Raw genomic sequence first — 27,814 nt, forward strand, 5'->3', positions numbered from 1 at the left:
GCGGATCCATCGAATGTGGCTCACGACCAGTCGACCACCTGCTCTTGGATGGCGGGGCGGCAAGCCCAGATTGTAGGTTATTGACCTGCTATCCCAGAGCATTGGTGTTGAGAATGGAGCTGTCCATCGAGGAATCATGCGTCTGTCCTCTGCCCGTTTCACTCATTGTGGCCTACGACCGGTTACCAAGTCGCTTAAGTGGCTCTCGCTATTCAAAAGGTTGGGCATCCCTGCTTTAAACAAATCTTTTCTTCTACTACCCTAAACCATGACGGTTTTCATTTTGCCATGCAGATCCGGAGTTGATAATTTGGGGTACTCCCAGCTGGGGCACAGAAGAAGGTTTGTTGGGCAAGAAACTTAGTAGGCACCTTGTGATCCAGACTTTTAAAAAGAACTTTGAATTTCTTATAAATTATTACAAATATGTTTTTAGATGGAGCGAGTCCTGAAGAGAGACATGAACCCTCCTCTTTAATGATAAGATGGAATGGTCAAATGGTACTCAAATGCCGGGTTCTTGTAGGACACCAGATGGGTGTCGTATTGGTTTACCATGCTATTTTTACATGTCTTATACAAGCAGGCAGCCAATACAGTAATAATTACCAGAAAGAACCCCCCCAAACCACCTAATATAGCAAGCATCATAATGTAACTTGGCTTGGTATTAAATTCCGTACAGGGAGCCCTAGACCCGTTGTTCTCTGCCTCGCTTTGCCCTTTTTTATTAAAGGCGACCACGCATACTTTATAGGTAGTGTATGGTGATAAGTTATACAAAGTGTATTGTCTCATGGCCACATAAATGTTATCAACAGTCTTGTTCTGGTCACCAGACTGATACACAAGCTGGTATCTTTCCACTATGGAATTCGGTGAACACCACTGGATCAGTGCTGATGTGTCTGTTATCTCAGATACATTCTTCAAATATGGTGGATCTGGAATGATATCCTCTCCTGAAAGGCCGGGGCACAAGCATGGGGTCAGTTCCTGAATTTCGGCACAGGGTGTTTGAAGGTGTCTACAGCCATCATAGTCACAGGCTGATATTGAGATGGGGATCGTTGATCTCTCTGGTGGACTCTCCTCATCATCATAATCGTGTGTGTAATCCCGGGGACTGCCAGCTGGTTCCTCATTAGAACTGTCTTCTGGAATGGGTTGACCAGACCCGGCTTTGGTGCTGCCCGATGGACTGGTGAACTCTTTGGTGGTCAATGTTGACGCTGTTGTGTACTTACTGTCTTTTGAAGGTCCACCAAGACCATTCATGGACGTTATACTGCCCTTGGTGTAGCCACTTCCATCATCGAGACTGATGGTTCCCTGAATATCTGGGTTTGTTTGTGCTTTAGTGGATAAAATAGTTGAATCGGCTGCTGTTGTTTTATAAACAGTAACACTTTCCGGAAGTGCTGGAAGGTGGGGTTTTTGTCCCATCTCCTCCTCTGGACCTGGTGTGGCTGTCACAGGATCTTTTTGTGCTGTTGTTACAATGTCGGTGATGTTGTTGGTTGTGGTTGGTGTTGTCATGCTGAAATCTTCCACCTTATTTTGTGAAGGATTCTTCTTTAATTGGCAGAAATTAAGATACTCCACTAAGGAAAAATATGGTGTATCTCCTCCTTTTATAGAGTGGCAGTGAGTTTCACTTTTCCTAGAATAAACCAAAAGACAATCACATTGGACCTATTCCAACAGCACAACCATAAGCGTGTGCAGCCTATTGCATTAGGATGTGCACACCAAAGCTTAAACACACACGCATGTGTGTATATATATTTATATATATATATATATATATATATATATATGCTCATAAGTTTACATACCCTGGCAGAATTTCTTGGCCATTTTTCAGAGAATATGAATGATAACACAAAAACTTTTCTTTCTCTCATGGTTAGAGCCGGTTCACACTAGGGCGGCACGACTTCGGGGGCGACTCGGCCAGGCGACCTGAAGACGACTTCTAAGGCAATTTGCAAAATGACTTCTGTATAGAAGTCAATGCAAATCGCCCCGAGTCGCCCCCGAAGTCGTACAGGAACCTTTTTCTAAGTCGGAGCGACTTGCGTCGCTCCTATTAGAACGGTTCCATTGACTACAATGGGGAGCGACTTGTCAGGCGGCTGTGTCGCCTGACGAGTCGCCCCAGTGTGAACCGGCTCTTAGTGTTTGGCTGAAGCCATTTATTATCAATCAACTGTGTTTACTCTTTTTAAATCATAATGACAACAGAAGCTACCCAAATGACCCTGATCAAAAGTTTACATACCCTGGTGATTTTGGCCTGATAACATGCACACAACAGGGTTTGAATGGCTAATAAAGGTAACAACCCCTCACCTGTAATTTGTTTGCTTGTAATTAGTGTGTGTGTATAAAAAGTTAATGAGTTTCTGCACTCCTGACAGACCCTTGCATCTTTCATCCAGTGCTGCACTGACGTTTCTGGATTCTGAGTCATGGGGAAAGCAAACGAATTGTCAAAGGACCTGCTGGAAAAGGAAGTTGAACTGTATAATACAGGAAAGGGATATAAAAAGATATCCAAGGAATTGAGAATGCCAATCAGCAGTGTTTAAACTCTAATCAAGAAGTGTAAAATGAGGGGTTCTGTTGAAACCAAACCACGGTCAGGTAGACCAACTAAAATTTCAGCCACAACTGCCTGGAAAAGTGTTTTTGATGCAAAGAAAAACCCACAAATAACTTCAGGTGAAATACAGGACTCTCTGAAAACATGTGGTGTGGCTGTTTCAAGGTGTGCAATAAGGAGGCACTTGAAGAAAGATAGATGGGCTGCATGGTCGAGTCGCCACAAAAAAGCTATTACTATACAAATGCCAAAAAGTATCCCACTTACAATATGCCAAACAGCACAGAGATGAACCTCAAACCTTCTGGCACAAAGTCATTTGGAGTGATGAGACCAAAATTTTGCTTTTTGGCTACAACCATAAACACTACATTTGGAGAGGAGTCAACAAGGCCTATGCTGAAAGGTACACCATCCCTACTGTGAAACACGGAGGTGGATCCCTGATGTTTTGGGGATGTGTGAGCTACAAATGCACAGGAAATTTGGTCAAAAATGTTGGCAAGATGAATGCAGTATGTTATCAAAAAATACTGGAGGAACATTTCATTCATCTGCCAGGAAGCTGCGCATGGGACGTACTTGGACATTCCAACATGACAATGATCCAAAACACAAGGCCAAGTCCACCTGTCATTGGCTACATCAGAATAAAGTGAAGGTTCTGGAGTGGCCATCTCAGTCTCCTGACCTCAATATCATCGAGCCCCTCTGGGGAGATCTCAGATGTGCCGTTCATGCAAGTCAGCCCAAGAATTTACAGGAACTGGAGGCTTTGTGCCAAGAGGAATGGGCAGATTTACCATCTGAGAAGATAAAGAGCCTCATCCACAAATACCACAAAAGGCTTCAAGCTGTCATTGATGTCAAAGGGGGCAATACACAGTATTAAGAACTGGGGTATGTAAACTTTTGATCAGGGTCATTTTGTAGTTTCTGTTGTCATTATGATTTAAAAAGAGTAAACACAGTTGGTTGATAATAAATGGCTTCAGCCAAACGCATTTGTAAATCGTGCCCACATATGTGAACGGTGTTTAAACCACACATGTGAGGTATCGCCGCAATCGTTAGAGCGTGTGCAATAATTTTAGCACTAGACCTCCTCTGTAACTCTAAATGGGTAACCTGTAAAAAAAAAAAAAATTAAAGCGTCGCCTATGGAGATTTTTAAGTACCGTAGTTTATCGCCATTCCATTCGCAATTTTAAAGCATGACAAGTTAGGTATCAGGTTATTCAAAAAATGGCCTAACTTTACTGTTTTCTTATTTTTATTCAAAAAAGTGTATTCTTTCCAAAAAAAAATATTTATAAGACCCTTGTGCAAGTACGGTGTGACATAAAGTATTGCAACAATCTCCATTTTATTCTCTAGGGTTTCTGCTAAAAACAAACATTTATATATAATGTTTGGGGGGTTCTAAGTAATTTTCTAGCAAAAAATGCTGGGGCAGATCCAGAGAGAGAGTACGCCGGCGTATCTACTGATAGGTCGGCGTACTTTCAAATTACCTGCGTCGTATCTTTAGTTTGAATCCTCAAACCAAGATACAACGGCATCTGGGTTAGATCCAACAGGTATACGTCCTCGTACGCCTTTCGGATCCAAGATGCAATACTTCGGCGTCCGCTAGGTGGAGTTTGCGTCGTTTTCCACGTCGAGTATGCAAATTAGCTATTTCCGACGATCAACGTACGCGCGGCGGTCGCATTCTTTTACGTCGTCTGTAGTCGGCTTTTTCTGGCGTATAGTTAAAGCTGGTGTTTTGCGGTGTATAGTTAGACTTCCCATGTTAAGTATGGCCGTCGTTCCCGCGTCGAAATTAGATTTTTTTTTATTTTTTGCGTAAGTCGTCCGTGAATAGGGAAGGACGTAAGTCACGTCCAAGTTAAAAAAAAATGACGTCGTTGCGACGTCATTTCGCGCAAAGTACGGCGGGAAATTTTGAAACGGAGCATGCGCAGTTCAATCGGCGCGGGGACGCGCTTCATTTAAATGAATCACGCCCCCTAATCGCCGATTTGAATTCTGCCGCCAGAAATACACTACGCCGCCGTAACTTACGGCGCAAAATCTTCCTGGATTCGACTTAAAGCCAGGGAAGATACGACGACGTAGCGTATCTCTGATACGCTGCACCGTTCTAAATGTATGTGAATCTGCCCCACTGATTTTAAGTTGTAAACAACAAATGTCAGAAATAGACCTGGTCCTTAAATGGTTAAAAAAAAAGTACTGATACAATACTAATAAAGGAAATGTTTCCCTTTAGATAACCTATATTGGTTATCAGTGATCTTGTTGACTTCCTTTATTTCATCACTACTCCAGCACACCTCCCCACTTTTTGGGATCAGAATGGGGGACACCTATTAGCAAAAGTATGCAAGCAAAGGACACGCCCCCTGCCACGCCCCATTAAAGGAGAATTATACAACAACAAAAATAGTTGAACACACAAGTCCCTTTTTTTTTTTTTTCCTTTATGTTTGGCTTTTGGAATTTACAAATGCAGCAATTTAGAATTTGGATGAAAGATAAAAAGAGCATTTTATATACATCTATATAGATCAGACCAAAATGAGGGACAATTGAGGAGGAAATAGGGACAGAGGGACATTGCTCCAAATCAGGGACAGTCCCTCAAAAACAGGGACAGTTGGGATCTATGCTCCAGATTGGAGAACCAAAAGCGAGCCGTCTGGTAACCTCTTAGGCCCAGATTCTCAAAGGACTTACAACGGCGTAACTCCACGTACGCCGTCGTAAGTCCGAATGTGCGCCGTCGTATCTATGCGCCTGATTCTTACAATCAGTTATGCATGAATTTTGCCTAGATACGAGTGGCGTAAGTCTCTTACGCCGTCGTATCTTGGGGTGCATATTTACGCTGGCCGTTAGCTGCGCTTCCGTGTATTTCCGCGTCGAATATGCAAATGAGCTAGATACGCCGATTCACGAACGTACGTGAGCCCGGCGTATCAAGATACGTCATTTACGTAAGGCGTTGGTCCGGCGTAAAGTTACCCCTCATAAAGCAGGGGTAAGTCATGTTAGGTATGGACTTCGGAAACGTACGAACAGCGTCGTATTTTACGTCGTTTGCGTAAGTCGTCCGTGAATGGGGCTGGGCGTAGGTTACGTTCATGTCGACTAAGCATTGAGCGGGTGAAATTTACTTTGAAAATTCTACGTGTTACTGAGCATGCGCGCACATGCGCCGTTCGTAAAGCGCGTCACTTACGTGAGGTCACCGATCATTTACATACAACACGCCCCCTACCAGCCTAGTTTGAATTACGCGGGCTTACGCCGGCCCATTTACACTACGCCGCCGTAACTTAGAGCGCAAGTCCTTTCTGAATACGGGACCTGCCGCTCTAAGTTACGGCGGCGTAGTGTATCTGAGATACGCTACCCCCGCCTAAAGATAGGCGCTTTTTTGAGAATCTGGCCCTTACTTTTTTCTAACATTTGATAACAACGTATGAAATGATGTCATGAATATCTTCCCCCGTTTGTTACCTGGTCAGTGTTATGCGGTCTGATAGAAGCCAGTCCAGTTCACAGCTACACTCTAATGGATTTTCACTGAGGTCAATAGCTACAACGGTAGAAGTCATGTTCCATGGATGGAAGGAAGTCAGGTTACATCTGCATGATGACAAAATAAACAGAATTGTATTAAAAGGCCAGTTTATAGTTATAAGTAGAGAACCCGGTTGGCTGAACCACCATTCATCTCTAGGAAACTCCTTTGTGAGATCTCCCTGCCATGGCGGTTTCGGGTGTTCCTCCCATTTTTGGGGTATTCATACTGTCAGTGCTCTTGTTGCATTTCACATGATACAAAATAAATAAATAAGAACATAAATACATGAATAATCCAACAAGAAGAATGAGACTCCTCATATGGGTGACAGCAGCTGTGCAGACCCAGGAACCCAACATTGAGATCTCACCAATGGAGTCCCTGAGACTCTCCAAGGTCCAGTGGCGGTCCGTCCATAGAGGGCGCCGGAGCGCCGCCCCCTCAGGCTCTCGCACTGCCACTGAAATACATAGATTCATGCATTGCATGAATCTATGTATTTTCGCTGCTGCCGCCAACTATTCAGATGGCCGGATGGTGAGCGACGGCCACCTGAATAACGGCAGCTGGTTGGCTGTGTGGAAGTGCCTATCAGAGCCAGCGGCTATGATAGGCTTTCCGAGTACAGCCCTGAGGCTGTAGTCGGCTTCTGAATGCTTATCCTCGGGACGTACCGGCTGTGCGTTCCTTGGATAAGACTGACAGGCGTCTCAGTCAATCAGGTTCACCGGTTCTGGTTACCGGTAACCTGATTGGCTGAAGCGTCATCGAGGGTGGGAGAAGACACAGAGGGACGTGGAAGGAGGGTTGCTGACCCCCAGAAAGGTAAGTGCCGGGGGGGGGGGGGGTGCATTTTACAGGGCACAGTGGCGACAATGGGCACAGTGGCGACAATGGGCACAGTGGCATCAATGGGCACAGTGGCATCAATGGGCACAGTGGCGACAACTAAAAGGCACAGTGGTGACAATTAAAGGGCACAGTGGCAACAATTGGCACAATGGCGACAATTAAAGGGCACAGTGGTGACAATTAAAGGGCACAGTGGTGACAATTAAAGGGCACAGTGGCGACAATTGATGGGCACAGTGGCTGCGTTTGATGGCATGGCACAGTGGTGACAATTGAACGCACAGTCGCTGTGTTTGATGGCATGGCACAGTGACTGCGTTTGATGGCATGGCTCAGTGGTGACAATTGATGGCACAGTGGCTGCATTTGATGGGCACAGTGAGGCTGCAATTGTTTTTTTTGTTTTTGTTTTCGTTTGCGCCCCCCCAAAAATTTTGAGCACCAGCCGCCACTGCCAAGGTCCACCAAAAACTAGAACATTAATATTGAGTGGCATTATCATTAAAATGTACTCAAAATATGTCACAAAACAGGCTAATTATGTATGCGGTAATTCTGGATAATGTATACTGTAGTTCCCCACTGTTGGTATTATTAGGAGGAATAGTGCCTGCCCATCATTGCTATTAGTTGGAAGAATAGTGCCCCATCATTGGTGTTAGTTGGAGGAATAGTGCCCCACCATTGGTATTTTTAGGAGAAAACTGTCCCATCATTGGTGTTATTGGGAGGAATAGTTCCCCATCATTGGTATTAGTTGGAGAAATAGTGCACCATCATTGGTAATAGTGAGAAGAATAGTGCCCCATCATTGGTATTATTAGGAGGAATAGTTCCCCATCATTGGTATTAGTTGGAAGAATAGTGCCTCATCGACTGTATTATTGGAAGGAATAGTGCCCCATCATTGGTATCATTAGGAGGAGTAGTGTCCCATCATTAGTATTATTGAGAGGAGTAGTGCCCCATCGTTGGTATTAGTGGGAGGAATAGTGCCCCATTGTTGGTATAAGTGGGAGAAATAGTGCCACATCACTGATATTGTTGGGAGGAATAGTGCCCCATCATTGGCATTAGTTGGAGGAATAGTGTCCCATCGTTGGTATTAGTGGGGGAAATAGTGCCCCATTGTTCGTATTAGTTGAAGGAATAGTGCCCCATCATTGGTTATTAGTTGGAGGAATAGTACCCCATCTATGGTATTAGTTGAAGGAATAGTACCCCATCTTTGGTATTAGTTGGAGGAATAGTTCCCCATCTATGGTATTAGTTGGAGGAATAGTGCCCCATCTATGGTGTTAGTTGGAGGAATAGTGCCCCATCTATGGTATTATTGGGTGGAAATATTCCCCATTGTTGGTAATAATGAGAGGAATAGTTGCCCATTGTTGGTATTAGTGGGAGGAATAGTGCCACATCACTGATATTATTGGGAGGAATAGTGCCCCATCATTGGCATTAGTGGGGGAAATAGTGTCCCATTGTTGGTATTAGTTGAAGGAATAGTGCCCCATCATTGGTATTAGTTGGAGGAATAGTGTCCCATCTATGGTATTAGTGGGTGGAAAAATTCCCCATTGTTGGTAATAATGAGAGAAATAGTTGCCCATTGTTGGCATTACTGGGAAGAATATTTCCCCATCATTAGTATTAGTGGGAGGAATAGTGTCCCACTGTTGTAGGAATTATGCCCCATTGTTGGTATCAGTGGATTAAACAATGCCCCATTTTTGGTGTCAGTGGAGGAAATGGTTCCTCATATCAGTGGGAGGAATTTTGCTTGATAAAGGTGAGCAGAGGACGGCATCCCACCCACGGGGCATATTTTTTGGGGTCCCCAGCTCTAGACTAATAATTCAACCTTATCACTGTACATCCCATAGAGCCCCGCCCCCCGCGATCTCTACATTTCTACAATATAATGGTTCTATAGAAACACTTACCCGTGAAACGAGAGACTCTTCAATTCTGAAGCATTTATAAATATCTCTGTCCTGACGTGAGAGAGTCCCGAGGAGCCGGAACAGTCCAGAACTTCTAAGCGGGGAAACCATTTCAGAAGCTCGCCTTCCAGTCTTTCCATGGAGATCATCTTCTGGAGGCGAAGCTCCTTCAGATTTGGTAAATCTTTCCCCCACCCTTCATCAACTGCAACACAGAAAGTCAGACGTCTCATTGGTTATTACATCACCGTTATATTGCTGATGTCATCACACCGCCTACTCTCTCCGATATCATTTTCCATTTTTCCTTTTTTTTTGTCATTCATTCGATGTACCAAATCGAAAACATATTATACTGCAGCCTACGGCCCCATACACACGAGAGGATTTATCCGCGGATACGGTCCAGCGGACCGTTTCCACGGATAAATCCTCTCGAGGATTTGCGCGGATTTCCATGCGATGGAGTGTACTCACCATCGAATCGAAATCCGCGCTGAAATCCTCTGGCGATGACGTGTCGCGCCGTCGCCGCGATTATGACGCGGCGACGTGCGCGACGCTGTCATATAAGGAATTCCACGCATGCGTCGAATCATTACGACGCATGCGGGGGATCCCTTCGGACGGATGGATCCGGTGAGTCTGTACAGACCAGCGGATCAATCTGTTGGGATGGATTCCAGCGGATAGATTTGATAGCATGTCATCAAATATTTATCCGCTGGAAATCCATCCCAGGGGATAAATATCAGCGGAAACAGATCCGCTGGAGTGTACACACCATAGGATCTATCCGCTGAAACCCATTCGCTGGGATTTTTCAGCGGATGGATTCTATCGTGTGTATGGGGCCTACCAGTTCTTAGATGTGATAGCTGCATTAGTTTTCTTTTTTACCTAGTGATGTTGCCAGTAAGGCTGAATTCACACCTGAGTGTTTTGTCGCCTGAAGCGCGACGCTCAAAAACGCTAGGGGGGAAAAAATACATTATTCTGAATGGAGATGGTTCACATCTCCACTCCAATATGCCTGACGCTGAACGCCTGAAGCTCAAACAAGTTCCGGACCCTTTTTTGTCGCGCGTATCGGGCGGTTTGGGCGTTTTTGAGCGTTTCCATTTCCCATAGAAAGTAATGGAAACGATTTAAGCGACTAGCGCGACAACAAGCGTTTGCTACGAGCATTTTGTCGCTTTAATCAATAGAACATTTCATCTAGGCAGAAGATAAAAAAATCTACCAACATAGCAACAAGTGATGAAAAGATGATCATTTTTCCTATTGGCTAAAATAAAAAACGTACGTAATAAAGTACAAAAACATCGAAGCATGAATACGCCAGAAAAAAACGCCGGAAAAAACGACCCAACGACCGACGCTCAGGTGTGAATGCAGCCTAAGACAGACTTTTTTTAAACTACAGTACAGACCCCCCTCCTTCACTACAGACGGCCCCTTCCAACTATAGTCCCCCCCTCAGTACAGACCCTCCCTCCACAAAGTATAGTCACCCCTCAGTATAGACCCCCCCCCACTTACTACAAACCCCCCTCCCTCAGTATAGACTCCCCTAAGTATAAACCCCCTCCATCAGTATAGACCCCCTCAATACAAGCCACCCCCCTCTTCCAACAGTACAGACCCCTCCCCCAGGACAAAGCACCTCCTCCATCAGTACAGAACCCTCCCCCCAGGACAAAGCACCCCCTCCATTAGTACAGCCCCCCCAGGACAAAACACCCCCTCCATTAGTACAGCCCCCCAGGACAAACCACCCCCTCCATCAGTACAGCCCCCAGGACAAACCACCCCCTCCATCAGTACAGCCCCCCTGGACAAAACACCCCCCTCCATCAGTACAGCCCCCCAGGACAAACCACCCCCTCCATCAGTACAGCCCCCCTAGCACAAGCTACCCCCCTCCATCAGTACAGCCCCCAGGACAAACCACCCCCTCCATTAGTACAGCCCCCCCACCACTGCCTATAGCACATTTGCAGCTACAGGGGGGCTGCGCTACGCAGGATTATGTATATATACGTGATCCTGCACTTCCAGGTATCGGGCGCGAGTGCGTGCCGGCGGCGGCTCGCTTCTGCTGTGGATCTACACAGCAGGAGCTGATCAGTGGGTCCCGCAGACCCGATGTCCACTCCACCAGTATACACTGATTGTTCTGTGGTGAACAAGGCAGATTGCCGTTCTGTCAGGAGGAAGGCAGTGGCCTTGTGTTCCTGTAAAGCAGGAACACCGATCTATGCCTTCTACTAGTAAAAGCACCTCCCCCACTACACTGAAACAGCAGCTAGGCACACAGTTAACCCATTGATCACCACTGATGTTAAACCCTTCCCAGCCAGTGTCATTAGTACAGTGACAGTATATATATAATGACAGTATATATATAATTTTTAGCACTGATCACTGTATTAGTGTCACTGATCCCCCAAAAATTGTCCGATTTGTCCATCTATATCTACTAGTCTAACATTCCCCTCTCCCCAGACTGACAATACTACTGTCTAAAGACGTCTCCATTGCTCCTCCATCCAGAGTGGAGACATCCGAAGACAGGAGGGGCTAGATTCTCAAAGACTTACGTCGGCGTATCAGTAGATACGCCGTCGTAAGTCCGAATCTGCGCCGTCGTATCTTTAAGCGTATTCTGGAAACCAGATACGCTTAAATTTGGCTAAGATACGAGCGGCGTAAGTCTCCTACGCCGTCGTATCTTGGGGTGCATATTTACGCTGGCCGCTAGGTGGCGCTTCCGTTGTTTTCCGCGTTGAATATGCAAATGAGCAAGATACGCCGATTCACGAACGTACGTACGCCCGTCGCAATTAGTTACGCCATTTACGTAAGACATATGCCGGCGTAAAGATAAAGCAGGTCTCTAGGTGGCGCAGCCCATGCAAAGTATGGACGTCGGAACAAGCGTATATTTTTACGTCGTTTGCGTAAGTCGTACGCGAATAGTGCTGTGCGTAAGTTACGTTCACGTCATAGGCATTATCCGACGCATGCACACTGGGATACGTCCATGGACGGCGCATGCGCCTTAAGTTCAAAAGGTCATTTACGTGGGGTCATGCTTTATTTACATAAAACACGCCCACCTCTTCCCAATTTGAATTAGGCGCGCTTACGCCGGCACATTTACGCTACGCCGCCGTAACTTAGGACACAAGTGCTTTGTGAATACAGCACTTGCCTCTCTAAGTTGCGGCGGCGTATCGTAAATACGATATGCTACGCCCGCCCACACTTACGCCGCCCTACGTGAATCTAGGCCTATGTGTGTTACTGGCTGGATCACAAGGTGATAAGAAACGGAAAAAAAGTCTAAAATATAAATATTAATGCAGCCATTAAATCAAAGGATTGGGAAGCTACAGAACAATATTTTACATTTTAATTTTTAGGGGTTTAATACTACTTGAATATTGTATTTAACAATTCTAGGGGAAAAAATATAAAAAAAAACATCAAAGTTAAAGAAAATATGATTGAAAGCCTTTACGTTTTATAATTCTATGCCTTTTTCATTTCCCTTCCTTCCTGAGATCAATATTCTGATTAGACATGTGCAGAACGAAAAAACAAAAATGGTTGCGTTTCAACTCGTTATTTACATAAATTTGTTTATTTAAATCTGTTTAATTTGTTTTTGGAATTCGTTTTTAAATTGATTAAACATTTTTTGAATTCGGATCGATTCGAAAAGTTTTCAAATCAATTTCAAAAAGTTTTCGAATTCGAAAAGTTTTGGAATAAGAAAAATTCTAAAATTTGAAAAGCGTTCAAATTTGAATACTTTTCCAATTTCCAAAGAGAATAAAATAGAATAGAAAATAAGGGAATAGAATATCATTTTTTTTCCTATTCCTTTATTTTCGATTTTATTCTCTTTGGAAATTGGAAAAATGTTTGAATTTATAAAGGTTTCGAAATTGGATTTGAAAACAATTTGAATTCTTAAAGTATTCGAAAACGTTCCGAATTTTTTTTTTGTTGTTATTTCAGTTTCGTTTCAATTCGGGTTCTATTCTAATTCGGAAATTCAGATACATCCGAATTTCTGAAAAACAAAAATTTGTCCGAATTTTTATTTTAACCAAAATGAAGTGCACATGTCTCATTCTGATGTGTACTCCAGCTCCTCCTCTGACTGCTACATACAATGACCTCTGATAATGCTTCTGGTGACTTATGATGAAGAACCGCAGCCAGCAACAAATGATTTCCCCTGATCGCCCCCTCCTGGCTGGCTGATGGGATGGGGTGTCTTCTAAAATTATATTTTAACAATAATGTATGCGGTACCTAAAATTTTCCAAAAAGCCCCTAAAGGTCATCAGTTTAAAGTGGTTGTAAACCCTTACAAAGTCCAGAATGTATACAGCGGCCTGGATTCACGTAGGAGAGCGCATCTTTGTGCGGGCGTAACATATCCGATTTACGTTACGCCTCCGCAACTTTGACAGGCAAGTGCAGTATTCTCAAAGCAGAGTTGCGGCGGCGTAGCGTAAATAGGCCGGCGTAAGCCCACCTAATTCAAATGTGGAAGATGTGGGCGTGTATTATGTAAATGTATTGTGACCCCACTTAAATGACGCTTTCTCCGAACGGCGCATGCGCCGTCCGTGAAAGTATCCCAGTGCGCATGCTCCAAATTAACCCGCAAAAAGCCAATGCTTTTGACGTGAACGTAAATGACGCCCAGCCCTATTCGCGAACGACTTACGCAAACTACGTAAAACGTGAAAAATTCGACGCTGTTCCGACGTCCATACCTAACATTGGTACGCCTCATCTACGCCTCATATAGCAGGGGTTACCTTTCCCCGCGGAAAAAGCCTAACGTAAACGGCGTATTTGTACTGCGTCAGCCGGGTGTACGTTCGTGAATTCGCGTATCTAGCTGATTTACATATTTCTAGGCGTAAATCAGCGTACACGCCCCTAGCGGCCAGCGTAAATATGCAGTTAAGATACAACGGCGTAGGAGACTTACGCTGGTCGTATCTTAGAGATATGTTGGCGTATCTGATTCTTTGAATCAGGCGCCAAGATACGACGCCTCAGACTCAGAGATACGACGGCGTATCTGGAGATACGCCGTCATATCTCCTACGTGAATCCGGGCCAGCTTGTCTAAGCTTTCAGACAGCAGCGGGTGGAGAGCTACACTCTGTAGAGCTCAGTGAGGAGAGCTCTGAGAGCTAATTGGAGGGAAGGGACACCCCCTATTCACACAGGAACAGAGCTGAGGCTTTCAACCACAGGATTTGTGCTGGAGCTCCTTCCCTGTCACCTTTTTTCTCTTGGCGTCAGGAAAACTTGTCAGAAGTGACTGATGGCAGAGGAAGGAGGCAGCAGACAGAAGTGACACTTAGGCCTTGTACACACGATCAGTCCAAACTGATGAAAACGGACTGAAGTTCAGTTTCATCAGTCCAAACCAATCGTGTGTACGCCCCATCGGACTGTTGTCCGTCAGTCCAAAAATTTAGAACTTGCTTTAAAATTAGACTGATGGACGCCTGACCGATCGGTCAAAACCGATGGTTAGTACGCAAAAGCATCGGTTCCGAACCCGCGCATGCTCAGAATCAAGTCGACACATGCTTGGAATAATTGAACTTCATTTTTTTCTGCACGTCGTTGTTTTTTACGTCACTGAGTTGGACTCGATCGGTTTTTGAATTGATGGTGTGTAGGCACATCAGACCATCAGTCAGCTTCATCGGTTAACCGTGAAACGGACCTTCAGTCCGTTTTCATCAGTTTGGACTGATCGTGTGTACAGGGCCTTAGTGCTCTGGACTGAGACAAGTACACACTATAGAGGGATATGCTTTGTTCATATTTCATGTCTGATGAATTAATATTGTGGGATAATGCACTAGGTTTGGTGTGACCCTTTGCGATTGTTTCTTGTAGTAGAAAGCATTGTCTCTGCCAGTCTATGGGACCTGATATAGATGTGTGGCACGTCTATGCATGAGTGGGGGGGTTCGTAGGATGTTGCACATGCACAATATATGCAGAGGGTCTCTGCCTGGTCCCAAAGCCCTGGCAGAGATCTTCAACGTGTCTGAGCATGCGCTGGGTTCGTTTCAAGATGGTGGCATGCAGAGGTGGCTCTCAAATTAGGCGATCGCCTTAGGCCCCGTACAGACAACCGAACATGTCTGCTGAAACTGGTCCGCGGACCAGTTTCAGCAGACATGTTCGGTCGTCTGTACAGCCGAGCGGACAGGATTCCAGCGTACATTTGCCCGCCAGACCGTTTTCGAGCGGACAAATGTTTCTAAACATGTTTAGAAACATGCCCGCTGGAATCCTGTCCGTCGGACATGTTCGGTTGTCTGTACAGACTTACAGTACATGTCCGAGCGGCCGCCATCCCTCGCATGCGTCGAATGACTTCGACGCATGCGTGGAAGCATTGAACTTCCAGGGCCGCGCACGTCGCCGCGTCATCGTGTACGCGCGGATTTCTGTATGATGGTGTGTGCAGCCATCATACAGAAATCTCCGGGCGGGCATGTCCGCTGAAAACGGTCCGTACATGTTTGCCCGTGTGTACGAGGCATTAGACCTCGCCCCCACAGGGGCCTCACGGCTGCCTAATTTGCCCATACCGCAACCTCGATGAATGGCATGGGAGCAGAGCGAAGAGGAATTCTGAGCTGGAAGGAGGACCACAATGGACATACATACAGGAACAATAACCAGGGACAGAAATACAAATTTGGCTCGGTAGGGTGAAGTTCCTCATTTTTGTACTTACTTCTATGAAGGTAGGTAGCACTTAGATCAAGAAAATGCAGAGATGATAATGAGTCCATCTGCACCTCTGTTACATTCAGAGCGAATGCCGACTCATCGATGTCTGCTGATGGATTGCTTCCAATTGGCGTAGAAGACAAATTGAGGAAGGCCAGGTTTGGGAAACACGTGAAAGCCAATGAAGGGACGTGAGCGATTGGATTTCCTGCAAGGGACAACCATCGGACGTTCTTCAACATCGTACACCTTGGGACAACGGATAATTGATTATAGCTCAGATCCAGAGACACGAGCTGAGCCAGCACATGGCTCCCCCAGAGGAGTTCTTTGATTTTGTTGTGCGCTAAAGACAAGCCTTGCAGTTCTGATAGGTCAGCCACGTCCTGGTCCCTAACGACAGACAAGTTATTGAAGGACAGGTCCAGCCCCTGCACAGTGTTGGGTAGGCATGCTGGAAACTCCTGAAGGGATTGGTTGGGTAGGAAACATGTGATGTTGCATCTTCCCGTACACACGATCTCAGTGATGTTCTCCGGTTCGGTAAAGTTCTTGGAGACGGTCACGGTCTGGTCCGTAGTGTTGAGCTGAGCTGCTAACATTCCCATTTTACTCAAGAGCAGCAAAAAGCAGATCATTGTGGTGTCCAGTGCAACCAGCTATTACTACCCTGAAAAATATAAAAACATTTGTAGATAACACTACATAACAATAATCCCTCCCCGCCCGATCACTTGACTACTGTGATTGGCTGCCACAGCCCCTTTAACTGGGTCTTTATGCCCAAGGGGGGGGGGAGGGGGGGTGTTAATGACGGCCCGTTCACTTGACCAGTGTGATTGGTTGGCACATGATTGGGCAGGCCTTCCTGCCCAGTACCAGTGCCCCTTTAACTGTTCTTTATGCCCAGGGGTGGGGGTGTTAAGGACGGCCCGCTCACTTGACCACTGTGATTCGCAGCCACAGTGATCACATGATTGGGCAGTCCTTCCCAGTACCAGTGCCCCTTTAACTGGATTTTTATGCCCGGGGGTGGGAAGGACTGCCTGATCGCTTGACTACTGTGATTGGCTGTCACAGTTGGGCAGTCCTTCCTGCCCAGTACCAGTACCCCTTTAACTGGGTCTTTATTCCTGGGGGTGGGGGTTTTAAGGACGGCCCGCTCACTTGACCACTGTAATTGGCAGCCATAGTGGTCACAAGATTGGGTAGTCCTTCCTGCCCAGTACCAGTGCCCCTTTAACTTGTTTTTAATGCCCGTGGGTGGAAAGCACTGCCCGATCACTTGACTACTGTGATTGGCTGCCACCGCCCCTTTAACTGGGTTTTTATGCACAGGGGTGGGGGTGTTAAGGACGGCCCGCTCACTTGACTACTGTGATTCGCAGCCACAGTGGTCACTTGATTGGGCAGTCCTTCCTGCCCAGTACCAGTGCCCCTTGAACTGGGTTTTTATGCCCCGTGGTGGGAAGGACTGCCCGATCACTTGACTACTGTTATTGGCTGCCACAGTTGGCACATGATTGGGCAGTCCTTCCCGCCCAGTACCAGTGCCCTTTTAACTAGGTCTTTATGCCTAGGGGTAGAGGTGTTAAGGACGGCCCGCTCACTTGACCACTGTGATTGGCAGCCACAGTGATCACATGATTGAGCAGTCCTTCCTGCCCAGTAGGGGGTGGGAAGGACAGCCTGATCACTTGACTACTGTGATTGGCTGCCACAGTTGGGCAGCCCTTCCCACCCAGTACCAGTGCCCCTTTAACTGGGTCTTTATGCCTGGGGGGTGGGGGTTTTAAGGACGGCCCGCTTACTTGACCACTGGGATTGGCAGTCACAGTGGTCACAAGATTGGGCAGTCCTTCCTGCCCAGTAAAAGTGTCCCTTTAACTGGGTTTTCATGATGCCCTGGGGTGGGGGTGTTAAGGACGGCCCGCTTACTTGACCACTGTGATTGGCAGCCACAGTGGTCACATGTTTGGGCAGTCCTTCCTGCCTAGTACCAGTGCCCCTTTAACTGGGTTTTTATGCCCAGGGTGGGAAGGACTGCCCGATTACTTGACTACTGTGATTGGCTGCCACAGTTGGCACATGATTGGGCAGTCCTTCCCGCCCAGTTCCAGTCTTTATTTCTAATTTTATTAGATTATAACGTTATAAGATAAAGTACAAACATTGATGAGTTCATATAAATAATACAATTATTTCCTCTAGTCAGTTTCAGATATATTTTCCATATATGATTCAAAATAAAGATAACTGGGTCTTTATGCCTGGGGGTGGGGGTTTTAAGGACAGCCCGCTCACTTGACCACTGTAATTGGCAGCCACAGTGGTCACATGATTGGGCAGGCCTTCCCGCCCAGTACCCCTTTAACTGGGTTTTATGCCCGGCAGGGTCGGTAGGACTACCCAATCACTTGACCACTGTGATTGGCTGGCACAGCAGTCACATGATAGCCTCACCGATCATTACTAAAGAACAGTAGCTCCCTATAATGGCGCGCTCTCAGCACAGAAACCTGTCCATAGACACATGTGGGCCTTTTAGCATATCCCCTTTGTCGCCGCAACTATGCGTTACATGGGTGGCAAAGGGTTAATAATATGCTCCAGGTAAAATGGTAAAAGTAGCCTTGAATTGCATACACAGCACATAGCCCATCTGCCCAGGGATTTGTAAAATGTTCATATCTACTCCTATTGGTGAGATTTTTTCTTTCACTTCCTGTCCTGTAGACTCAACAGGAAGTCACAGAACATGGAATCAAAATTTCTGTTGAGCACCTTGAGAATTCGTTGAGAATCAGTACTCCATCCATCCAATCATATATTGATGCATAATTTTATCAAAAACTGTATCAAACATCGCATTCGATTTATGTTGTCCTCTTTTACTTTTATAATAAAAAAAATTACGTTTTATTACCCACTTTGAGACCAGGCCTTTTATGGAACTTTTTGCTTACAAGTTTAAATTAGAATACTTTGCTAGAAAATTACTGTATAAGCCCTGATGGAGGAGAATTTTCAGCCACTGAAATTCATTGGATGCTTTTTGCCTTCCTAAATGTAACTTTAACCACTTGCTTACTGGGTACTTTTTCCACCCTTCCTGCCCAGGCGAAATTTCAGCTTCCGGCACTGCGTCGCTTCAACCACTTAAGGACCGCCTCCTGAACATATACGTCGGCAGAATGGCACGGCTGGGCACAAGCACGTACCTGTACGTCCTCTTTAAGTGCCCAGCCGTGGGTCGCGGGCGCGCGCCCGCGACCCGATCCGAAGCTCCGTGACCGCGGCCGCGGGACCCATGTGCCGCCAAAGTCCCGCGATCGGTCCCCGGCGCTGAAGAACGGGGAGAGGTGTGTGTAAACACAGCTTCCTCATTCTTCACTGTGGCGCTGTCATTGATCGTAGCGTAAATGGGGCCGGCTTAAGCGCGCGCAATTCAAATGTGGAAGGGGGGGCGTGTTTTATGTAAATTTATGATGACCTGACGTGATTGACGTTTTTGTACATATCCCAGTGTGCATTGCTTCCAAGTACGGCGCAACGACGCATTGGTTTCGACGTGAACGTAAATTACGTCCAGCCCTATTCGCGAACGACTTACGCAAACGACGTAAATAATTAAAAATTCGAAGCGGGAACGACGTCGATACTTAACATTTGCTGCGCCTCCTAATAGCAGGAGCAACCTTACGCAGAAAAAGCCTTTACGCAAATGACGTAAAAAACTACCGCCGGGTGCACGTACGTTTGTGAATCGGCGTATCTAGGTAATTTGCATATTCTACGCCGAAAACAACGGAAGCGCCCCTTGCGGCCAACGTAATATTGCACACAATTCTACGCCGCCGCATTCAAGTTACGTCGGCGGAGGAAGCCTATTTTTTTTGCGTATCTGCCTTTGAGAATGGGCGTAACAATACGCGGGCGCGGATTTCAAATTACGGCGGCCTATCTGGAGATACGCCGCCGTAAAAGGTACGTGAATCTACCCCAAAGCATTTTTTGCTGTGAAAATGACAATGGTCCCAAAAATGTGTCAAAATTGTCCGATGTGTGCGCCATAATGTCGCAGTCACGAAAAAAATCACTGATCGCCGCCATTAGTAGTAAAAAAAAAAATATTAATAAAAATGCAATAAAACTATCCCCTATTTTGTAAACGCTATACATTTTGCGCAAACCAACCGATAAACGCTTTTTGCGATTTTTTTTTTTACCAAAAATAGGTAGAAGAATACGTATCGGCCTAAACTGAGGAAAAAAAAATGTATATATGTTTTTGGGGGATATTTGTTACAGCAAAAAGTAAAAAATATTGTTTTTTCTTCACAATTGTCGCTCTGTTTTTGTTTATAGCGCAAGAAATAAAAACCGCAGAGGTGATCAAACACCACCAAAAGAAAGCTATACTTGTGGGAAAAAAAGGACGCCAATTTTGTTTTGGAGCCACGTCGCACGACCTGACAATTGCGCGGTCGTGCGTGGCTCCCAAACAAAATTGACGTCCTTTTTTTCCTACAAATAGAGCTTTCTTTTGATGGTATTTGATCGCCTGTGCGGTTTTTATTTTTTATGCTATAAACAAAAAAAGAGCGGCAATTTTGAAAAAAAAAACACAATGGGGTAGATTCATAAAGAAGTTACGCTGGCGTATCTATTGATACGCCTCGTAACTTCTAGGTTGCTCCGGCGTATCTTTTTTCTGTATTCTTGGCTAAGATCCGACTGGCGTAAGTCTCTTACGCCGTCGTATCTTAGTTGCATATTTACGCTGGCCGCTAGGTGGCGCTTCCGTCGATTTACGCGAGGAATATGTAAATTAGGTAGATACGCCGATTCAGAAACGTACGTCCGCCCGGCGCATTTTTTTACGTCATTTACGTTAGGCTTTTTCCGGCATAAAGTTACCCCTGCTATATGAGGCGTATCCTATGTTAAGTATGGACGTCGTTCCTGCGTTGAATTTTGAAAATTACGTTGTTTGCGTAAGTCGTCCGTGATAGGGGCTGTGCGTAATTTACGCTCACGTCGAAAGCATTGGCTTTTTGCGGGTTAATTTGGAGCATGCGCAATGGGATACTTTCACGGACGGCGCATGCGCCGTTAGTCAAAAACGTCATTTACGTGGGGTCATGTTTTATTTACATAAAACACGCCCACCTCTTCACAATTTGAATTAGGCGTGCTTACGCCGGCAGATTTACACTACGCCGCCGTAACTTAGGGCGCAGGTTCTTGGTGAATACAGAATTTTCTCAGTTTAGGCCGATACGTATTCTTCTACATATTTTTGGTAAAAATAAAAAAAAATCGCAATAAGCGTATAGTGACTGGTTTGCGCAAAAGAGATAGCGCCTACAAAATAGGGGACATAATTATTATTTTATTTTATTATTTATTTTTTACTAGTAATGGCTGCGATCTGCGATTTTTATTGGGACTGCGACATTATGGCGGACTCATCGGACACTTTTGACACATTTTGGGACCATTCACATTTATACAGTGAACAGTGCTATAAATATGCACTAATTACTGTATAAATGTGACTGGCAGGGAAGGGGTTAACACTAGGGGGCAAGGAAGGGGTTAAATGTGTAACCTGCTATGTGATTCTTACTGTGGGGGGAGGGGGGTGACTGGGGGGGGTGACCGATGGTTGTCCCTATGTACAAGGGACACAGATCGGTCTCCTCTCTCCCTGACAGGACGTGGAGCTCTGTGCTTACACACACAGATCCACGGTCCTGCTCAGTTACTGGGCAATCGCAGGTGCCCGGCGGCCGTCACGGCCACCGGGCACGCACATCGTGTTCCCAGTGATGCGGCGGGTGGGCGCGCCCCCAGGTGGCTCTAAAAGATGAGTACCTCGGAAGACTTCCTGTCAGAACAATGGAGCTATCGTGCCGCCGTTAATTGACGCGGCCGGTAGTTAAGTGGTTAAATGATCTTGGACTCTTAAATTTATCATTTACATATATTTTTTATTTTTACATTTTCACCACACTTCTCGAATGGAATGACAGCTTTTCTTTTACAGCTATTAAAGCGGTTCTCCACCCTAAAGTGAAGTCCCGCTGATCGGAACCCTCCCCACCTTTCAGGGGGGAGGGGGGTGCAGATACCTGTCTAAAGACAGGTATTTGCACTCACTTCCGGCCCGGCATTCACGGGCAAAAGACGGGCATTCCGTCACATCCCGTCGCCCCCCCCCCCCCCCCCCCGTTGTGTGCTGGGAACACTCGGCTCCCAGCACACAGCTGGAGCCAATCGGCGGGCGCGGCGCGACTTGCGCATGCGCCGTAGGGAACCGGGCAGTGAAGCCGCAGCGCTTCACTTCCTGGTTCCCTCAGCGTGGATGGAGGGGGGAGCAGCAGGGTGACGAGCGATCGCTCGTGCTCTGCTGCGGACGCCGCTGGACTCCAGGACAGGTAAGTGTCCTAATATTAAAAGTCAGCAGCTGCAGTATTTGTAGCTGCTGGCTTTTAATATTTTTTTGGGGTGGAACATCCGCTTTAAGATAATAAATGGGCCACATGGGGAGAGCTTTGTTTTGAATGAGTTGACTGACTCTTATGCCGCGTACACACGGTCAGAATTTCCGACAACAAATGTTCGATGTGACTTTGTTGTTAGAAAATCTGACTGTGTGTAGGCTCCATCGGACATTTGCTGTCGGAATTTCCAACAACAGATGTCCGACAACAAAAGTTTTGCTCGGAAATTCCGATCCTGCATAGCCAATTCAGACGCACAAAAATCCTTACGCATTCTCGGAATCATTGAACTTCATTTTTCTCGGCTCCTGGTACGTCACTGCGTTCTTGGCGATCGCAATTTCCGACATCATTCGTGTGACCGTGTGTATGCAACACAAGTTTGAGCGAACATCCGTCGTATAAAAAAAAATCACGGTTTTGTTGTCGGGATGTCCGATCGTGTGTACGCGGCATTTGAATATTATTGTGAGAAGAATAAGTAAAGCACAAGCACCATGTTAACCTGCAAAGCAGGAAGCAGAACCTGCGTGTTTAATGAGGAAACCCCCCCCGCCCCCCATCTAAGTGTAGTGTATGAGCCTTCATACCCTCCCCCAAATTACTCATACAGTTTTTGTTATATCCTATTCATTTATAATGTATACCTGTTAATACTATCTCTAATATCTTGTATTTACACATTGTATGGGACTTTTTGTACCCACTTAGCTGGATTCAGAAAGCTTTACGCCGGCGTATCAGTAGATACGCTGTCGTAACTCTGAATCTACACTGTCCTAAATTTAAGCGTATTCTGGAAACCAGATACGCTTAAATTAGGCTAAGATACGAGCAGCGTAAGTCTCCTACGCCGTTGTATCTTAGGGTGCAATATTTACGCTGGCCGCTAGGTGGCGCTTCCGTTGAATTCAGCTAAAATATGCAAATGACTAGATACGCTGATTCACGAACGTAGTGCGCCCGTCGCAGTAAAGATACTCCGTTTCCGTAAGAGGTACACCGGCGTAAAGATAAAGCTGCTCCCTAGGTGTTAAGTATGGCCGTCGTTCCCGCGTCGAAATTTTAACATTTTACGTCATTTGCGTAAGTCGTCCGTGAATGGGGCTGGACGTAATTTACGTTCACGTCGAAACCAATACGTCCTTGCGGCATACTTTGGAGCAATGCACACTGGGATATGTACACGGACGGCGCCATTCGTAAAAAAACGTCAATCACGTCGGGTCACGAGTCATTTACATAAAACACGCCCCCTCATTTGAATTAGGCGCGCGTACGCCGGCCCCATTTACGCTACGCCGCCGTAACTTAGGAGGCAAGTGCTTTGTGAATACAGCACTTGCCTCTCTGACTTACGGCGCTGTAGCGTAAATACGATACGCTACGCCACCTGAAAGATGCGCCGCCGTACCTGAATCTGGCTATGTAACTTTATTTCTTTATGTATTCTATCTTTTGTACATAATAAAATCTACATTGAAAAAAAAATAAAAAAAGCCTTCATATACATGCAATTTTTTTTCCATGTATAGCTAAAAATCACATTGAAAATACTCGACATTCTCTATGGCCTAGTACACACGAGAGGATTTATCCGCGCCGAAATCCCATCGCGATGACGTGTCGCGCCGTCGCCGCGATGATGACGTGGCGACGTGCGCGACGCTGTCATATAAGGAATTCCACGCATGCGTCGAATCATTACGACGCATGCGGGGGATCCATTCGGACGGATTGATCCGGTGAGTCTGTACAGACCAGCGGATCAATCCGTTGAGATCGATTCAAGCGGATAGATTTTAAAGCATGTCTTCAAATTTTTATCCGCTTGAAATCCATCCCAGGGGATAAAAATCCGCGGAAACAGATCCGCTGGATCGTACACACCAGGGGATCTATCCGCTGGAGCCGGTCCGCGGATCAATTCCAGCGGATGGATCCTCTCGTGTGTACGGGGCCTTAGAAATAAACATGATATCATGTATTCTAACAACAGGCTGGGAATGGAGTTGGGAGAAGCGCGGTGCATAGAAGGATTGTTTTCTGTAAGACATTCATAAACCAATGAACTACCATGAGATATGGAGCAATCTGCAGACATCGAGTTGGTGGAGACAGACTCACCAACTGTTATGCCGCATACACACGATCGGAAATTCCGACAACAAAACCGTGGATTTTTTTCCCGACGGATGTTGGCTCAAACTTGTCTTGCATACACACGGTCACACAAATCTTGTCGGAAATTCCGAAAGTCAAGAACGCCGTGACGTGCAACACGTACGACGAGCCGAGATCGATGAAGTTCAATAGGGTTGAGAGTTTGGCTCTTCTGCTTGATTCCGAACATGCATGTTTTTTTTGCGCGAAAAATAGAGAACCTGCTCTCAATCTTTTGCTGGCGGAAATTCTGACAGAAAATGTTGGATGGAGCGTACACACAGTCGGAATATCCAACCAAAGGCTCACATCCAACTTTTTTTGACTGAAAATCCGACCGTGTGTACAGGGCATTAGATATGAAGCAATCTACAGACATCGAGTTGGTGGAGACTGACTCACCAACTGTAAGAGCCAAATGGACGCTACTCCGATGACAGACACAATCAATATGGGGGCTCTAAATCTGGAATTGTCACCAAATATTTAGGTCACCCTTACAAAGCCATTATACCTAAACTATAAGTACAACAAATCCAAATTTTTCTAAAAGTGGATGTGCATTAGAAGCTGCAGCAAGTCAGAGCCGGCCTCATTTCCTGACCAGTGGACATCCAGCATCATCTAGCCAAGGGGTCTCAAACTGGCGGCCCTTCAGCTGTTGCAGAACTACAAGTCCCATCATTCCTCTGCCTTGCTTGTAGCTGTCAGCCTTGCAATGCCTCATGGGAAATGTAGTTCTGCAACAACTGGAGGGCCACCAGTTTGAGGCCCCTGAATTATTCTAGCCATTTCTTCCCCAGCCTGTTCCTGGCCTGCCCCTTACATTCATTGTATTTTTATTCTTTCAGTCATGGAGGCTCATCATCACATGTGGGTGTTACTTAGCGGGTCTATGGTCATTGGGAAGAATTACCCCCTTACAGATGGCTAAAAAGATCAATGGTGTCAGTGGGAACTTATCTGAGAGGCAGAAATTGGTCATTGCTCAAGAAACCCCTATCAACCTCCTGGAGTGTTCCTTCAGAGGTTGCTAGGGGTTTCTTCCGCAATGACCAATTGAATACTAGAGTTCCATGGAACCCAGGCTGAAAAACCCTGCTCTATAGCAGGGGTCTTCATACTTTTCAAGCAAAGGGCCAGTTTACTGTCTTTGAGACTTCAGGGGGGCCGGATTCTGATCAATGGGGGTAGAAAATGCCCCAGGGCCGAGCATCGGTGAGAATAAACATGGCCCCAGTGTTGGTGGGCAGTAGGAGGAGGAATAGTGCTCCAGCATTGCTATTAGTGGAAGAAAGAGAGCCCCATTGTTGGTGTCATTGGGAGGAATAGTGCCTCATATCATTGGGAGCAATACTGCCCCAAGGGCCGGATAAAGGCTAGCAAAGGGCCACATCCGGCCCTCGGGCCGCAGTTTGGAGACCACTGCTCTATAGCATTGTTTCTCAACCAGGGTTCCTCCTCAGTTTCCTTGGAGTTCTTTGAGACATGAGCAATGGTGGATTGATATCCCACCTAGATTGACCACCAATATAAGAGGCCGAGTATACACTGGCCACTAATGGACATCACAATTTTACTGTCTGCCTTTGTTTTCCACAGTTATTCATTTTAAGAATATTGCCCAAAACAATTTTGTAGGTGGTCGGTAACTAATTTATCTGCTCTGGGTGTCAAATATGCTAGGAAAGACGCATTACTTATTGTTTTATTTAAGACTAACGTATTGATCATGCTGCTAATATACCATGATATGTAGGTATCATTCTTTTAACCACTTCCCGACCGCCGCATGTACATATATGTCGGCAGAATGGCACAGACAGGCACATTGGCGTACCTGTACGTGCCTGCCTAGACGTGGGTCGGGGTTCCGATCGGGACCCCCCCCCCCCGCTACATGCGGCGGTCGGATTCCCTCAGGGAGCGGTCCGGGACGACGGCGCGGCTATTCGTTTATAGCCGCGCCGTTGCGATCGCTCCCCGGAGCTGAAGAACGGGGAGAGCCGTATGTAAACACGGCTTCCCCGTGCTTCACTGTGGCGGCTGCATCGATCGAGTGATCCCTTTTATAGGGAGACTCGATCGATGACGTCAGTCCTACAGCCACACCCCCCTACAGTTGTAAACACACACTAGGTGAACCCTAACTCCTACAGCGCCCCCTGTGGTTAACTCCCAAACTGCAACTGTCATTTTCACAATAAAGAATGCAATTTAAATGCATTTTTTGCTGTGAAAATGACAATGGTCCCAAAAATGTGTCAAAATTGTCCGAAGTGTCCGCCATAATGTCGCAGTCACGAAAAAAATCGCTGATCGCCGCCATTAGTAGTAAAAAAATTTTTTTTGATAAAAATGCAATAAAACTATCTCCTATTTTGTAAACACTATAAATTTTGCGCAATCCAATCGATAAACGCTTATTGCGATTTTTTTCACCAAAAATAGGTAGAAGAATTCATATCGGCCTAAACTGAGGAAAAAAAAAACATTTTTATATATGTTTTTGGGGGATATTTATTATAGAAAAAAGTAAAAAATATTGCATTTTTTTCAAAATTGTCGCTCTATTTTTGTTTATAGCGCAACAAATAAAAACCGCAGAGGTGATCAAATACCACCAAAAGAAAGCTCTATTTGTGGGGAAAAAAGGACGCCAATTTTGTGTGGGAGCCACGTCGCACGACCGCGCAATTGTCTGTTAAAGCGACGCAGTGCCGAATTGTAAAAACCCCTTGGGTCATGTAGCAGCATATTGGTCCGGTCCTTAAGTGGTTAAGAAGAGGTTCCCCAAGACCTGAGAATTTATTTGAGGGTTCCTCAAAGGTAAAGAGGTTGAGAAAAGCTGCTCTATAGACTGGAGAAAGCAGCAGGTGAAATGCAATTTGGAAATTTTCCAAATTTGTCTTAAGAGCCAGAATCACAGTTACGTTCTCTAATCAATCTAGTTTATTACAGCGTATAATACTCATAATATATCACTCATTATGTTTACATATCCATGGCATTTCTAGATTAACTATGTGCATCCGAAAGGCTAAATTGGAGTCAAAATCCCATCCACTCCCACACTATGGTGGGAAACCCAATTAGATTAGGTCATAAAAACCCAATTTGTACTCATATTTGGCAAAGAATCCATCACAGACCCCCAAGCACACAGCATACCCCCCCATTGCTTCATATCATGACATACCTGTGAATGTAGAGGGGGGACCTTCGCTCTGTCCTCTCCGGCTGGTCAGAAGATGTGGGGTCTGCAGAAAGAGACAAGGAAAAAGCAATTTCTTCTTTTTCTCCGTCTCTCTCTCTCTCCCACCTATGTGCGGACTCTAGTGTCTTT

At 45.8% G+C, this 27,814-nt stretch overlaps 1 protein-coding gene across 1 annotated transcript; it reads right to left on the bottom strand.

Annotated features, from left to right (window-relative positions):
* Positions 1-37: 37 nt before the first annotated feature.
* LRRN4 (leucine rich repeat neuronal 4) lies at positions 38-27,814 on the bottom strand. The gene is made up of 5 exons (XM_040351692.1): positions 27,668-27,814; positions 15,801-16,466; positions 8,999-9,203; positions 6,137-6,265; positions 38-1,663 (listed from the first exon to the last, which is right to left on the bottom strand). Exons 2-5 carry the CDS (start codon positions 16,432-16,434, stop codon positions 475-477), a joined length of 2,157 nt encoding a protein of 718 aa, XP_040207626.1. The 5' UTR covers positions 16,435-16,466; positions 27,668-27,814; the 3' UTR covers positions 38-474.

This window comes from Rana temporaria, chromosome 4 (genome assembly GCF_905171775.1).
Source record: "Rana temporaria chromosome 4, aRanTem1.1, whole genome shotgun sequence".
Lineage (NCBI taxonomy): Eukaryota > Metazoa > Chordata > Amphibia > Anura > Ranidae > Rana > Rana temporaria.

What these genes read in the sequence shown, in the direction of transcription:
- LRRN4 (XM_040351692.1), bottom strand. Translation starts at nt 16,434, where the DNA reads ATGATCTGCTTTTTGCTGCTCTTGAGTAAAATGGGAATGTTAGCAGCT. An exon ending in AAGAGTCTCTCGTTTCACGG is followed by an intron (nt 6,266 to 8,998) that starts GTAAGTGTTTCT and finishes GTCATCATGCAG; the next exon opens with ATGTAACCTGACTTCCTTCC. An exon ending in GACCGCATAACACTGACCAG is followed by an intron (nt 1,664 to 6,136) that starts GTAACAAACGGG and finishes GGTTTATTCTAG; the next exon opens with GAAAAGTGAAACTCACTGCC.